Raw genomic sequence first — 15,938 nt, 5'->3', positions numbered from 1 at the left:
TTTCCGGTCCGTCTGTTCCTACGACGGTGCATAAAAGAAAAATACACTGATGTGAACAGAGTCTTAATTGCAGTCACATCTTAATTTTTGGGGGAGAAAGATGACAAAATTGTACATGTAAAATTATAAAAACCAAGACATTTTTATAACCAAGAGCATTTTAAACTCCTGCATTTCCAAGGCAAATATACCCCACTAATCTTAAAGGGGTATTCCAGTCTTATGTCTATGAGAGAACATCACAGACCCCATATATTGGATTGCCAGTAGCAGTGTGCTGACAATACTGAGACATTTTATGTTTTTACTGGTTTATGTTGAAAAAATTGGTTTGCCTGCCGGCAAAAGAAGCCCTGTTTTCCAACTCACAAGATTGAAAATAGAAAATAAAAAATATATTTATTAGGTTTATGCAACAAGAACAAACTACATAGATGTTAAAACAAGGTCCAATGCTGACTCCAAATCGGCACAGTGCAGAGTATAAGGAGCCTGGAGTCAACGGCTGCAGCACGTCGCACTCAGCCCACAATTAGATTAGAGGAGTCAGCAGGACAAGTATTTAAAACAAGGAAGGAAGCCCCCCCCCGACATGTTTCGCTACGATGTAGCGTCTTCAGGGGTATCGGGGCTACTGACAGCGCGCGGCGAAAAGTCAGTGTTTAAATGTATCATGGAGTTGCTCCACGTGTTCCCCTGATTGGCCACCGGCCAATCAGAGACGGGGCAGGGGACAAGCCCTCTGACAGATGATGGACATCCCACGCTACCAATGACTGACTAATTCAACTAGCCAATGTGGATAGAATAGAGCGCACAGGCGCATTGAGGTGAAAACAGGTAAGTTACTAACAATTACTTGCTATTGATGCGCTTGCGCAGCAGCAAGAATAGAAGTGATAGAGAAAAAATCCCACATTTCAGCGGCTGTCACAGTGGAATTACTGTCATAGTCATAATGGCCAATCAAAGAGGGGGCAACAGTCGAGCCCCCAATTGAGTAGTGGACGTCCCATATCACAATTGCCGATCACTCATAAAGCCAGCAAGATCACAGCAGGCGCACACTTGCATAGGGATAAAAAAATATAAACGTCACTGTGAGTGAATGCACGCCAAAACCATGCCAGCACCCAGAGACAGTGTAAGGAGATCAAATATGCCAAGGAGCTATATTAGTAGCCTGCCAGCGTGTGTAGTGGCGATTTTTGGGAGCGGATGGAGCAACTATATTACTCTGTAGCTAGAAGGTCTGGTAATGATGGCATCGACACGACTATGTCAGTTCCTAAAGTAGAGCTAAAATTATGTAGGAGTAGTTGTTGCCTACAAACTAAAGTACATAGATCAGTTAGTAGAGTTAATATAGAAAAAGTAAGATAAATGTTTGGTTCAAAAAGGGTCCTGTTTTATAAGAAACAGGTACCAAGATATCTAGTGATCATACATAGTACATAGGCAAAAAATGCCATTTTAGTGGCCAGTGGTCTAGATTCGTAACATGATAAGCGCATATGTTTTCATAGAAACGCGGCATAAGTGAAGCCCTCATTAAGACCTCCTGGGCTAAGAGAGCCCATGCGATGGATCCAACGCGCCTCCTCCTGGAGCAGCTTGCGGTCCAAATTACCCGCTCTTGGGCCAAGTTTAACCTGTACGATGCCCCAAAACTGCAACGAACTGATATCTCCATCATGAACATAACGTATATGTCTAGATAGAGGTGTATACTCTCTATTATTAATGGTGCTGAGGTGTTTGGATATTCTCCTCCTCAGCTCCTGTATGGTCTTGCCCACATAAAGCTTGGGACAGGAACATTTGGCGATGTATACAACTCCCTTACTCCGACAATTAATGAATTGTCTAACCTGATAAGTTCTATTATCAATGGGATTAGTGAACTGTTTGGTGGTAGGCATTAGGTGACAGAAGGAACAGCGGCCACATGGATGAGAGCCTATGACCGATGTCTTGAGCCAGTTTTTAGAGACAATGGATGGTCCAGTATGATGACTATGCACCAAATAGTCACGTAGATTCCTACCTCTGCGGTAAGTGATGGTAGGGATAGAAGGTACAAATCCCAGGAGGTCAGGGTCGGACAAGAGGATTGGCCAATGGCGTTCAAGAATACTACGAACCTGTTGGGAGCCAGTATCAAAGGTGCCAATACATCTGACACTGGCAGTTCCACAGGACCCAGTAACGGCGGTAGTGTGTTGTATACTAGCGGATTTGTGTTCAGAAAGTAAATCAATTCTATTAGTGGCTCTTGCTCTGGCATAGGCTTTGTGTAGCCATTTCCTAGGATAGCCCCGTGCTAGGAATTTAATAAATAGGCCATTGCACTCTCGTTCAAAAGCCTCCTCATCGGAACAATTACGTTTAGCACGAAGATATTGTCCGATAGGTATTCCTTTTTTAAGAGCAGGGGGGTGGTAGCTATCCCAATGTAAAAGGCTATTGGTCGCCGTAGATTTGCGTGAGATGTCAGTATGGACACCACCAACAGGGTCCAAGGAGATTTTGAGGTCCAAAAAAGTGATTTCTTTTTCGTGAATAACATGAGTGAATTTCATGCCAATGTGATTAAGATTAAGTGCATGCATGAAGTCATGAAAGGTGTTAAGGTCACCATCCCATAGGAGGAGAATATCATCGATATATCTCCCCCAGAATAGGATGTGACAGGTGTAACAGGCCAGTGTGTCAGTGAAAACCATAGTATCTTCCCACCACCCCAGAAATAAATTTGCATATGTAGGTGCGCAGATAGTGCCCATTGCTGTTCCTTTGATTTGCTGATAGAATTTATGGCCAAATAAGAAATAATTATGTGTAAGGAGAAACCGAAGAAGTGTTAGAAGAAATTTATTGTGTGTATGGAATTGTGTACCCTTAGTACCCAGAAAATGTGCAACAGCTGTGAGACCAAATTGGTGTTGGATATTCGTATAAAGTGACTCGACGTCAATACTGGCTATGAAAGTGGAGGGAGTGACATGTATCTCTTGGATCCTGTTGATGGTGTCCTTGGTGTCCCTTAAATAGGAAGGGAGGGAGGTGACAAATGGCGAGAGAATCTCATTCAGGTACATGCTTATGCCCTGGGTGAGACTATCATTACCAGATACAATGGGTCTCCCTGGTATTGGGCGGACCATCTTGTGAATCTTAGGCAGAGCATAGAAGGTTGCTAACGTAGGGGTGGAATTATAAATCCGTTTGAATTCCTCGTTACTTATCATATTTTGTGTCTTGGCTGTATCGAGTAAAACAAAGAGTTCATTCAAAAAACGATCCGTTGGATTTTTGTCCAGAATTAGGTACGTAGTAGTGTCGTCCAACAGTTTATGCACCATGGCTACATAGTCTTCATGATCCATAATGACAATATTGCCCCCCTTATCAGAGGGCTTAATGGTGATATGTTCATTATCTCGGAGTTCATCCAGAGCTATTCTCTCCATACTACCAAGATTAGAGAGTGCTCTCTTTTTATCTGGTCTAATTTTTTTCAAGTCGGCACACACCAGTTTAGCGAAAACGTCCAGGTGGGCATATTGTGAAAAAGGTGGAGTGAGTTTGGATTTCAGTCGTAGTGATGAGAAAGGACCAACTGCTGTAGTAGGTCCGAACTCATTCTCGTATAATAGGCTTTCAAGATCCATGAGTGTATCACGTTCCATTTTATTACTGTCTTCCATATTAAAGGTATTATTTTTAAAGTATTTATGTAGAGCTATTTTTCTAACAAATAAGTTGACATCTTTGCTCCAAGTAAATTCATCAAATAGTGGAGTGGGGGTGAAAGACAGACCTTTTCGTAACAGTGTCAGCTGAGAGTCACTTAATTGTGCAGAGGAGATATTATACACCTGCATCTGGTCACTTATATTCTGTGCCTGTGACACAGAGGATAATCTTAGCCCAGATTCCATCGTGGGTTCGTAGTCCCTAAAAAAGGAAAAGTGTTCGGTGGTCCGTTTATATTTGTCGTAGTACCCGTAGGGCATTTGGATACCATGGGGGTTTGACTGGAACCGCTTGCAATGATGCGGGGTGTAGGGAGTGCACTTGCAGCCGTAGATGAGATAGGTACTGAAAAAGTTGATAACGAAGGAGAGTAAGAGGAGGTGGTGATGTTCGGATATGACTGGCATTTTGTATTAGATCTCGTTTGTACTGTACTACGTTTTGAAGAATTGAATCTATTGGTAGTATTTTTTCGCTTAATACCCAGTTTAGAATTGGGGGACCGTACAGTATCGTCAGTACCAGATACCTCCGAATCAGAGAAGTCAGTGAAGACTTGCACACGTTTACGGACGAATTGTGATTGTGTTTTGTATGAATACACTTGACCAATATCAAAGTCCTTACGATCTCTGATATATTTACGGTGCTTCCTCTCCTTAATCTCAGTTTGTAATTTCTCAATGTTTTTTTGCAATTGGATTTCACAGTTGTTAAATTCACTAAGGGAATTGAAACCCTGAATGTCGCCAATCTCTTTCTCAAGTTGCTGTGCAGTTTTATTATATTCCCGCTTTTCAAATTCCAGGAGGTATTGTAATAATTTTAAAGAGCTTTCAGTTAGGAGCTCTTCCCAGCCTTTGATGAGGGGTACACAATTCCATACACACAATAAATTTCTTCTAACACTTCTTCGGTTTCTCCTTACACATAATTATTTCTTATTTGGCCATAAATTCTATCAGCAAATCAAAGGAACAGCAATGGGCACTATCTGCGCACCTACATATGCAAATTTATTTCTGGGGTGGTGGGAAGATACTATGGTTTTCACTGACACACTGGCCTGTTACACCTGTCACATCCTATTCTGGGGGAGATATATCGATGATATTCTCCTCCTATGGGATGGTGACCTTAACACCTTTCATGACTTCATGCATGCACTTAATCTTAATCACATTGGCATGAAATTCACTCATGTTATTCACGAAAAAGAAATCACTTTTTTGGACCTCAAAATCTCCTTGGACCCTGTTGGTGGTGTCCATACTGACATCTCACGCAAATCTACGGCGACCAATAGCCTTTTACATTGGGATAGCTACCACCCCCCTGCTCTTAAAAAAGGAATACCTATCGGACAATATCTTCGTGCTAAACGTAATTGTTCCGATGAGGAGGCTTTTGAACGAGAGTGCAATGGCCTATTTATTAAATTCCTAGCACGGGGCTATCCTAGGAAATTGCTACACAAAGCCTATGCCAGAGCAAGAGCCACTAATAGAATTGATTTACTTTCTGAACACAAATCCGCTAGTATACAACACACTACCGCCGTTACTGGGTCCTGTGGAACTGCCAGTGTCAGATGTATTGGCACCTTTGATACTGGCTCCCAACAGGTTCGTAGTATTCTTGAACGCCATTGGCCAATCCTCTTGTCCGACCCTGACCTCCTGGGATTTGTACCTTCTGTCCCTACCATCACTTACCGCAGAGGTAGGAATCTACGTGACTATTTGGTGCATAGTCATCATACTGGACCATCCATTGTCTCTAAAAACTGGCTCAAGACATCGGTCATAGGCTCTCATCCATGTGGCCGCTGTTCCTTCTGTCACCTAATGCCTACCACCAAACAGTTCACTAATCCCATTGATAATAGAACTTATCAGGTTAGACAATTCATTAATTGTCGGAGTAAGGGAGTTGTATACATCGCCAAATGTTCCTGTCCCAAGCTTTATGTGGGCAAGACCATACAGGAGCTGAGGAGGAGAATATCCAAACACCTCAGCACCATTAATAATAGAGAGTATACACCTCTATCTAGACATATACGTTATGTTCATGATGGAGATATCAGTTCGTTGCAGTTTTGGGGCATCGTACAGGTTAAACTTGGCCCAAGAGCGGGTAATTTGGACCGCAAGCTGCTCCAGGAGGAGGCGCGTTGGATCCATCGCATGGGCTCTCTTAGCCCAGGAGGTCTTAATGAGGGCTTCACTTATGCCGCGTTTCTATGAAAACATATGCGCTTATCATGTTACGAATCTAGACCACTGGCCACTAAAATGGCATTTTTTGCCTATGTACGATCACTAGATATCTTGGTACCTGTTTCTTATAAAACAGGACCCTTTTTGAACCAAACATTTATCTTACTTTTTCTATATTAACTCTACTAACTGATCTATGTACTTTAGTTTGTAGGCAACAACTACTCCTACATAATTTTAGCTCTACTTTAGGAACTGACATAGTCGTGTCGATGCCATCATTACCAGACCTTCTAGCTACAGAGTAATGTAGTTGCTCCATCCGCTCCCAAAAATCGCCACTACACACGCTGGCAGGCTACTAATATAGCTCCTTGGCATATTTGATCTCCTTACACTGTCTCTGGGTGCTGGCATGGTTTTGGCGTGCATTCACTCACAGTGACGTTTATATTTTTTTATCCCTATGCAAGTGTGCGCCTGCTGTGATCTTGCTGGCTTTATGAGTCATCGGCAATTGTGATATGGGACGTCCACTACTCAATTGGGGGCTCGACTGTTGCCCCCTCTTTGATTGGCCATTATGACTATGACAGTAATTCCACTGTGACAGCCGCTGAAATGTGGGATTTTTTCTCTATCACTTCTATTCTTGCTGCTGCGCAAGCGCATCAATAGCAAGTAATTGTTAGTAACTTACCTGTTTTCACCTCAATGCGCCTGTGCGCTCTATTCTATCCACATTGGCTAGTTGAATTAGTCAGTCATTGGTAGCGTGGGATGTCCATCATCTGTCAGAGGGCTTGTCCCCTGCCCCGTCTCTGATTGGCCGGTGGCCAATCAGGGGAACACGTGGAGCAACTCCATGATACATTTAAACACTGACTTTTCGCCGCGCGCTGTCAGTAGCCCCGATACCCCTGAAGACGCTACATCGTAGCGAAACATGTCGGGGGGGCTTCCTTCCTTGTTTTAAATACTTGTCCTGCTGACTCCTCTAATCTAATTGTGGGCTGAGTGCGACGTGCTGCAGCCGTTGACTCCAGGCTCCTTATACTCTGCACTGTGCCGATTTGGAGTCAGCATTGGACCTTGTTTTAACATCTATGTAGTTTGTTCTTGTTGCATAAACCTAATAAATATATTTTTTATTTTCTATTTTCAATCTTGTGAGTTGGAAAACAGGGCTTCTTTTGCCGGCAGGCAAACCAATTTTTTCAATGTAAACATATGCCCACCAACTACAAGGGTCCTTTCTCTGTATATATTTACTGGTTTATGATCACAATGCCAGAACTGCAGTGAACACTGACAAAGCCAAAACGTATCAGTCATAAATACTGGTGAAACGTCTCAGACATTATTAGCCGGGCAATGCAGTCCTTTATGTTCCCAATCTCCAGTGAGACAAGGCTGTTTGATGTGACAGATTATCGACTTCTGTACATGTCGTCCTTGAGAAAGTCACCGGTCTGCGTCATACACCGGGTTACGGTTTTGAATGTGTGCCAAGAAAAAGGAGTTTACCTGCTGATATCAATTCACAGTTACAGGCAATGACGAAAAAAGATGTGGAAGTTGCAGAAAATGCAAAAGTGCACAAACCACTCACTACACCGACGAGTGAATTATCCGAGCACAGACAAGGTGAAGGTTTATCCAGCTCCTCTGCATACTGGGAGGGACATCAATAACCTAATGGGAGCAGGCCTGGATATGTGACAGAACAACCTGGCATATGGTACTGCACATAGTAGCCTGGCATAAATCTGTGGAGTCACCAAGTAAAATGCCTGCCAATAGTCCCGATTACACACCCCAGTCCTGACTGCAGTCACTTATGTAGGACAGGTTCCTCTGATGTAACAATGAAGTGAAGCTCTTGATGCTTTTTTGCATATTAAGGCTATGTTCACACGGAGTATTTTGGGGGAGGAATATCTGCCTCAAAATTCCATTTGGAACTTTGAGGCAGATATTCCTCTCCCTGCACGCCGATTTTCGCGGCAATTATCGCGCCGTTTTTCACCCGCGGCCATTGAGCGCCGCGGGCATAAAACAGCGAGAAATACGCTTTCTCCTGCCTCCCATTGAAGTCAATGGGAGGTCGGAGGCGGAAGCGCCCGAAGATAGGGCATGTCGCTTCTTTTTCCCGCGAGGCAGTTTTACTGCTCGCGGGAAAAAGACGCCGATGCCTCCCATTGAAATCAATAAGAGGTGTTCTCGGGCCGTTTCTGCCGAGTTTTGCGACGCGCTTTCCGCGTCAAAAAACTCGGCAAAATACCCCGTGTGAACATAGCCTAAAGTGCCAGGCAGGTGCTGGAAAACTGACACATAAGGGGTAGATTGAGCAGCTACATTTGCACCAATCACTTAAACTTTGCTAATGCACCATGTAGACGCCCCAATCCGATGCAACATTCTCACTGTGCTAAATTATGGAGTGGGCATCTTCTGCCGTAAACCCATGGCTAAGTCTGCATGAGTTATACGTGGATATTGAGGCGTTTTGGCGCAGATCTCACCCTATGCATTGAAAAGGTGAAATCCACAGTGAAAATCTGTGACGAATCCCCAACAGAATTAACATACTGCAAATAAAATCCATACTATGCCTTCAATTCCGTTATGATTTTTTTTTCCGCTACATGTGGATCGTGTTTTAAGCCACCACACGTATTGTACTGTAAATTGCTGCGGATTTTCAATCCAGAATCGGCACTGAAGGGCTGGATTCACACGGAACGGAAATGCTGCAGATGAGTTTTCCACAGATTTCACGCAGCAATGAAAAAAAGCGTTTTCACAGCCAAATACTCCTGATTTATTTGCATATTTTGCTGCAGATTTCACCCTTCGACATTGAAAAGGCTGAAATCCGCAGTGAACATATAAAATAGGAACCTAATAAACACACAACATAAATCATAGTGCGTGCGCCACAAGTATCTATCTGTGCAGGCTGTACGACAAAACTTCATCCTGTATAAATCTCCAGAATTGTACTGACCCCATAACATCCAGCAGGGTCTTGGAGAATTGAAAGGTCTGCGGCCCCCTAGTGGCTGTTTTGATTTCTGTTTCCCCATAGCGGCTCTCTTCCAGCAAACTATTCCACATTAAGGCCGAGTTCACACGGGGCGAATACGCTGCATAAAAGCACGTGCGCCGCAGGGAGTTCATACTAAAAAGGTAGTACAGCTTTTCACCCGGGATGTCCGCTGCGGAAACCTGCAGCACTTATCCGGCCCGTCTCCTGGGATGAAACGTCATTGATTGGCTGCTGCAGTGGTCACATGGGATGAAACATTATCCCAGACGGCCGGCCTGAAGGAAGAAACAGACTTCTGGGCAAGTGCGAGAATTTTTTTTTTCTGAGTTCTGGATCTTCCGTTAAAGGGACACTCTTGTAACAGTCAGGCCTTACGCTAGCACGTCAGATTTGCGTATGCAAAAAACGGACCGTTTTCACATATATGAATGTCTGTGTTGCGTCCCTGCTTTCCATGTGGCATCCGCTTTTTTTGTCCGATTTTCTTCTCTGCAAGCACTTGGGCTTCGTTCCCCTCAGCGTCGGGCTTCCGTTCATGCGTTCCATCAGACCTTTCCGTAGGGGGAAACCCATGAACCGAAACCATAGATTTCCGTTTGCATTACCATTGATTTCAATGGTAACTCTTCTGTTGCTACTGGTTTCCGTTTTTTCGTCAAAATCAATAGCGCAGGGTGGTCTGCATCAGCATACTATATATATTAATACACTCTTTATTATAACTCAGAGGAACCCCGGAGAAAGACATCTTCCTGCACTACATACATATACACACTTAGATGATCTAGTAGGATTAAAGTGTACCTCCAGCCAAAACCTTGACTCTGCTCCTTAATCCTTTTAAAAAGGAACTGTGGGCAATCTTGCTCTTGTATACTCGGTGGTTTAGGTACCGTACGGGCCTGTCCACACGTAACAGAATTGCTGCAGAAACTACCAGAAATTCTGCTGCGGAAAAACCTGTACCGTTTCTTGCAGAAAATGGTGCGGATTTTGCTGCGTTTTTCCCAATGTTGGGAGATGGCGACATCTCCTCTGGAAAACGCAATTCTGTCCACTTTCCGCAGCAGGAATTGACATGCTGCGGCACAAAAAATACGCACCGCAGGTCAATTTCGTGATGAAGACTTTACAGTGTGTGGATGAGTTTAGTTGCATCTCATCTACTTTGCCGCTACTGTATTCTGCCGCAATTCCGGTTGGAAAATACGCAGCAATTCCGTTACATGTGGACAAGTCCTACTTCTGCCTTGTTTCCAGGACAGGAAATAGCAGTCTAAACGCTACTTCCTGTTTGCCACATTAGCCACACGGTGTAAGGGTTCCGTCATTTTGACGGAATCAATACCGTAGTTGACTACACTATTGATTCCGCCAAGACGATGAAACCCTTGCACAACTGAGACAAACGGAAACCATTGGCACCGGATCCATCACAATTGAAATCAATGGTTTCCGTTCCGTCAGGGCTCCGTTCCGACGAAAAGCTCAGACGAAACGTCGGAACGGAGCCCTAGCGCACATATGAACGAGGCCTAAAATGCATCAGCCTGGAGTCCAGACTGTTTAGCAGATAATAGAGGATTTCAATGACTGTGTGTCAGGTAACAGGTACTTATATAGTACACAACCCCAGAGGTGTCAGTCATGATAATACTGCCCTCTATGGACAAGATTATGGGTCTGAACAGGTAGGAGATTTTTCATATCATTTTTATTATTCACAGCCCTAAATACTCTTTGAACTATGACACCTAACATCAGTGTTCTGCAACCCATGGTGCAACTACAACACCCAGCATCAGGGCACGGTTCAAAAACCACTGCCTTATAGTCTGAGACCTTTGCTAGTGGTAGAAAGTAGGATGGACGGAGAATCCCCTCCATATTTTTACTTTTGCTATTTTCAGAGGAAAGTTCATTCAACAAGAGCCATTCAACCTTTGCTGCCTTCACATTCAATCCGTCTCCGTTTAAGAAATGTTTACACCCAAAGCTCAGTACAGAGACAATAAACATGTTCTGTGTGTAATAATGAAATTTACTCTGTCACATTGAAGGTCATTGTGATAAACTACTACACCCAGCTTTGGGCAGTGGTTTCCAACCTGTGGTTCCCCAGCTTCTGTGCAGGCTGTCAGGAGTTGTAGTTTCACAAAGCAAAAATAACACAAAGCTTATTTATGGACACTGAAAACAGAAAGCAGTCCCTCCCATGTGTGACAACATCGCCATCAATAACTGGTCTTCCCATATGACCGATCAGATGGGCGAGTTCATTAAACGCAAACTTATCTGAATTATGCAACATAGGGAAATAGCATGAGAATAGATCACACTGCCAAAAATACAGCATCACCCAACTATCCGCCACATTACTCCCATGTACAGATGTACAGCTTAGAAAAATGCTGAAACTTATGCCCTTTTTCACACAGACTTTTTTTTGCAGGCAGAACAAAATCTGCCTCGGAATGCCTTCTGGAGTTCTGAGGCAGGTTTTTAACCCTTTGACCAGCCTATTTTTTACGTTTTTCCACAGTCGCATTCCAAGAGCTATAACTTTTTTATTTTTGCGTCGACCGCTGTGTAAGGTCTTGTTTTTTTCAGGGCAAGTTGTATTTTTTAATAGCACCATTTTGGGGTACATATAACTTATTGATTAACTTTTATTACTTTTTTAGGGGGGGGGGGGGGAGATAGAAAGAAAAAAACAGACATTTTGCCACTCTTTTTGCATCCTAAATCTAGTTTACTGTGTGGTATAAATAACACAACTTTATTCAGCGGGTTGTTACGATTGTAACAATGCCAAATTTGTACAGATTTTGTATGTTTTACTACTTTTAGGCTATGGTCACACAGTTTTTTTTGACGCGGAAACCACGCCGTAAAACTCATCAAAAACGGCCCGAAATGCCTCTCATTGATTTCAATGGGAGGAGAAGGGCGTCTTTTTCCCGCGAGCGGGAGAAAGAAGGGACATCAATGGGAGGCAGAGAAAGCAGATTTCACTGTGTTTTATGCCCACGGCGCTCAATGGCCGTGGGCGAAAAACGCCATGAAAATCGGCGTGCAGGGAGAGGAAAATCTGCCTCAAACGGAATTTTGAGGCAGAATTTCCGCCTGCAAAAAACTCTGTGAGAACATAGCCTTACACGGTGAAAACACTTTTTTTTTTCTCAAAATTATTTGTTTTCATGTCTCCGCATTTGAAGAGTCATAACTTTTTTATTTTTACGCTAATGCAGTTGTATGAGGGCTTTTTTTTTTTTGCGGGACGACTTTTCGTTTTTATTGGTTCCATTCTGGAGTAGATGAGACTTTTTATCACAATTTTTTTTTTTTTTAAAGAGGCTCTGTCACCACATTATAAGTGCCCTATCTCCTACATAATGTGATCTGCGCTGTAATGTAGATTACTGTTTTTTATTTTTAAAAACTATCATTTTTGAGCAATTTTAGATTTATGCAAATTAGTTTCTTAATGCCCAACTGGGCGTGTTTTTACTTTTTACCAACTGGGCATTGTGAAGAGAAGTGTAGGACGCTGACCAATCAGTGACCAATCCGCGTCATACACTTCTCATTGTTCCAGCCCAGCTTCTTTCCCTGCATAATCACACCTCCGGCATGATCTAGCAGGCATTCACTACAGGCAGACCTGGGGGCCTTTATTAGGCCCCCGGCTGCCATCGGAGACACAGACACCCGGTAATCTTATCGTCGGGTGTCAGTGGGATGAGAGGGAGCTCCCTCCCTCTCTCCAAAACCACTCAGATGCGGCGCACGCTATTGAGCACCGCATCGGAGGGTTTAAACGGGTGAGATCGATACTGATATCGATCTCACCCGTTCGAGCAGGGACGCCCCCAGCCCTCAGCTACCTCTGGCAGCTGAGAGCAGGGAGATTTAACGGCTCCCTGCTCTGTTTATTCTGATGTAGCACCATGAAAAGGCCTATGTATCAGAATAAAGCCCATTAGTGGCCGCCGTGAAAAGGCATATTGGCGGTCACTAACGGGTTAACTACCTGCACTTTTTTTTTAACTAAGCTTTTTGCCCATTGAAGCTAATGCAAGGACCGAATGCAAAAACCGCAGCAAAAAACGCTCAGAAACTAGCGCCACAGGTTTTTCCTGCCTCCCATTGATTTCAGAGGCAGAAACCTTTGACGCTTTATTTATTTCCCCCCCCCCCCCCCCCGTGAGCAGCCAAAAGCCACCCGGAAAACAAAAACACACACCTCTGCCTCCCATTAAAATCAATGGGGGGCAATTTCAGACCTTTTTCTTCCTGCTGATTTTGACGCGGTTTCCACATCAAAACCAAAAAAACAAACCTGTGTGAACTGACCTTTAGTAATCTACAAGAAGTAAAGATCTCGAGGAGGTGGTCTCCAAATGCTGCAAGCCAGGGCATGATGGGAGTTGTAGTTCTGCAAAAGGTTGGAGACCACTGGCGTATCAAGCCGTTGATCTTAAACAGAGAACCGCATTCATGCTCCCAATTTATATAGCGTCGGACCACCATTTAGACAATTTCAGTCTTATCTTGCAGCAAGTTTGTATCACATCTAGACTGGGGTTCACGGCAACATTTTGCCACGGTAAAACTGTAGGACTACTATGTTACAAAGAGGTCACAAGAGACACTGCGTCTGTCGCAAGACATCGGACCCACTATAACCCCAGTCTTATAAAGCACATGCAGCATTTTATACCAGGCTGCAGCGTGGTGTCAAGATCTCAGCTTTCATAATACAGACTGTCCTCTAACATCCTGACCCAGGAGACAGCAGTATGGCTTCTGCCATAGACGTGGGATGCAGTTATAGGGATCCATGGAAAAGTATGTATCATATCCACGGACCAACACTCAGAATCCGATTAAGGAAGGTGCAATGACTGATCCCATAACCCAAATAGCCTTGTAAAGAGTCTGTTGGGAGGAGAGCTGCACACGAGACAAGTACTCAGCAACTAAAACAAAAGCTCTGCACATAGACCCCACTACACCCTCTTACATAACTCAGCCGACTCTACACAAGTCATATCCCCCAGTGCAGACCTCCCACCCACGTCTCCAAATAATTCTAATATTCTAAACTGCGGTTATCTCAGCTTTTTATGGGCTGCATTGCGCTATTCTGGATTACTGCCCATAACCAACTATGCCACTGTGGCTAGGTCCTGCCTGCCAGGAGGGCAATAGAGGGTCCCGACTGCCTGCCAGGAGGGCAATAGAGGGTCCCGACTGCCTGCCAGGAGGGCAATAGAGGGTCCCGACTGCCTGCCAGGAGGGGAAGCTATTGGTTGGCAATGGAAACAATACACACCTAGATACAAATGTTATACGTTCTGGTAAATTGCCGGACCGGTAGACCTACATAGGTCATAAAAGAAGTTTTGTTCTGAAGCAATCTGGTGGCAAGTAGGTGGCAAGTAGGTGAACCCCCCCCCCCCCATGTTATATAAACACCACACTAATAGTCATACATTTACATAACACATTATATAGATCACATACACAGCTCGCCTTCACCAAGGTATCGTCATGCGGCAAGTCACGGCGTTATCTGACATCAGAATGAACCCCCAGCGGGATCTGGTGCTACAACACCAACCAGCTGCGGGGGCGTCCCACTTTAATTGGCGGATTTCATTAATCATTACTTTCTAATTGGCTGTACATACAAATCCATAAATGTAACAAAGCTAAATCAATGGACTTCTCGTACAAAACCAAAGCCATGGAAACGGAAGGGTTTACGACGGATTAAAGGGTCCTGAATAAAGACCGATCATCAATGGGTGGTCCGGACTCCCTGCCCTCCAGCGATGGAACCTGTAAACGATTAATCCTACCAGAATGGACAATTCCTTTAAGGACATTTTACTAATTCCCCTAAAATAAACACGGATGCTTCTTACCTCCACCTGTTGATTCCCACATTAGATGATCCAGCGAACCAGGGGTCCAGTATGTAGACGCAGCGGATCGTGTCAGCTCCTCGGATACATTCCTTCAAGGCTGGGTTGTCGTGGAGCCGGAGCCCCTTCCTGAACCAGTGGATGGCATTCACCCCCATTTTTTTTGTTAGTTTTTTTTAAAGATTATGGCAGAAGGTTTACTAGATAGTGTCAAGTATAGACTCAAGTTGATGTCGGAGTCAAGTCCAGAGCAGACTCATGGCTTCCAGTTGAAGAGAATTTGGGGTCAGACTGATTTTGGGGGGCTTAGTCTTTACGACCCTCCTCTGTAAGCCAGATACACAATGGGGGCTCTGCCTGGATATTTGAATGTAGCCGTGGTCTCCCTAACATTGTGTGCACGGAGAAAAAAACGGCTCCCGGTCTGTGTACCCCAAAACCACGACCACCTACTCAGGCTTTCCTCAACCAAGTGTGCACCGTTCTCTCAGCACACCACACAGCACGTCACCTAAGCTCCACCTTCTACTTCTGATTGGCCGGACCCCGTCACGTGTCCTCAGAGCGCTCACGTTTCTGTGGTGTGTTCGCCACACCGCTCCCTCTCCTCACAACGTAGGAAACATTTTTTCCGCTCGTTACCCCCGCCAGTTATTTCTATTGTTATTTACCGTTAACTTAGGGTTAGATACTGTATCAGCGGCATTCGGTAAGAAGCTTGCTCAGTTTACGTTCGACTGTTATGGCCCATGACGTCAGGAGGGGGGGTAGGAGCTTCGGGAGATAGGGTTGGACGCGCTGGAAAGTTCCCGGATGAGCACGTTGACTAGAGGCTGTATGCGTTTATTACGGCGCATGCGCGGTACAGCGAGTGGTTAGTGCTGGTGCTGAGAGTTGCGTACTTTTTATTTCCCGCCGGTTTGCGATTTCTGGGGGTGAACTGCAAATGTTGGGGGGCAGCACGTCCTATGG

General features: G+C 44.4%; 1 protein-coding gene across 2 annotated transcripts in view; it reads right to left on the bottom strand.

Annotated features, from left to right (window-relative positions):
- CRY1 (cryptochrome circadian regulator 1) overlaps positions 1-15,604 on the bottom strand; it is a 38,782-nt gene extending 23,178 nt beyond the window's left edge. Inside the window, exon 1 of one of the 2 annotated variants that reach the window (XM_075856063.1) lies at positions 14,967-15,604. In XM_075856063.1, the coding sequence (XP_075712178.1) occupies positions 14,967-15,124 (158 nt within the window). In that variant the 5' untranslated portion in view covers positions 15,125-15,604. The remainder of the gene's footprint in view (positions 1-14,966) is intronic. The other variant, XM_075856062.1, reaches the window with a different exon arrangement.
- Between the last annotated feature and the right edge of the window lie 334 nt (positions 15,605-15,938).

This window comes from Rhinoderma darwinii, chromosome 3, assembly GCF_050947455.1.
Source record: "Rhinoderma darwinii isolate aRhiDar2 chromosome 3, aRhiDar2.hap1, whole genome shotgun sequence".
Classification (NCBI taxonomy): Eukaryota; Metazoa; Chordata; class Amphibia; order Anura; family Rhinodermatidae; genus Rhinoderma; species Rhinoderma darwinii.
Note: the sequence above shows the minus strand (reverse complement) of the source record. Positions and strands in the feature narration are given on the sequence as shown.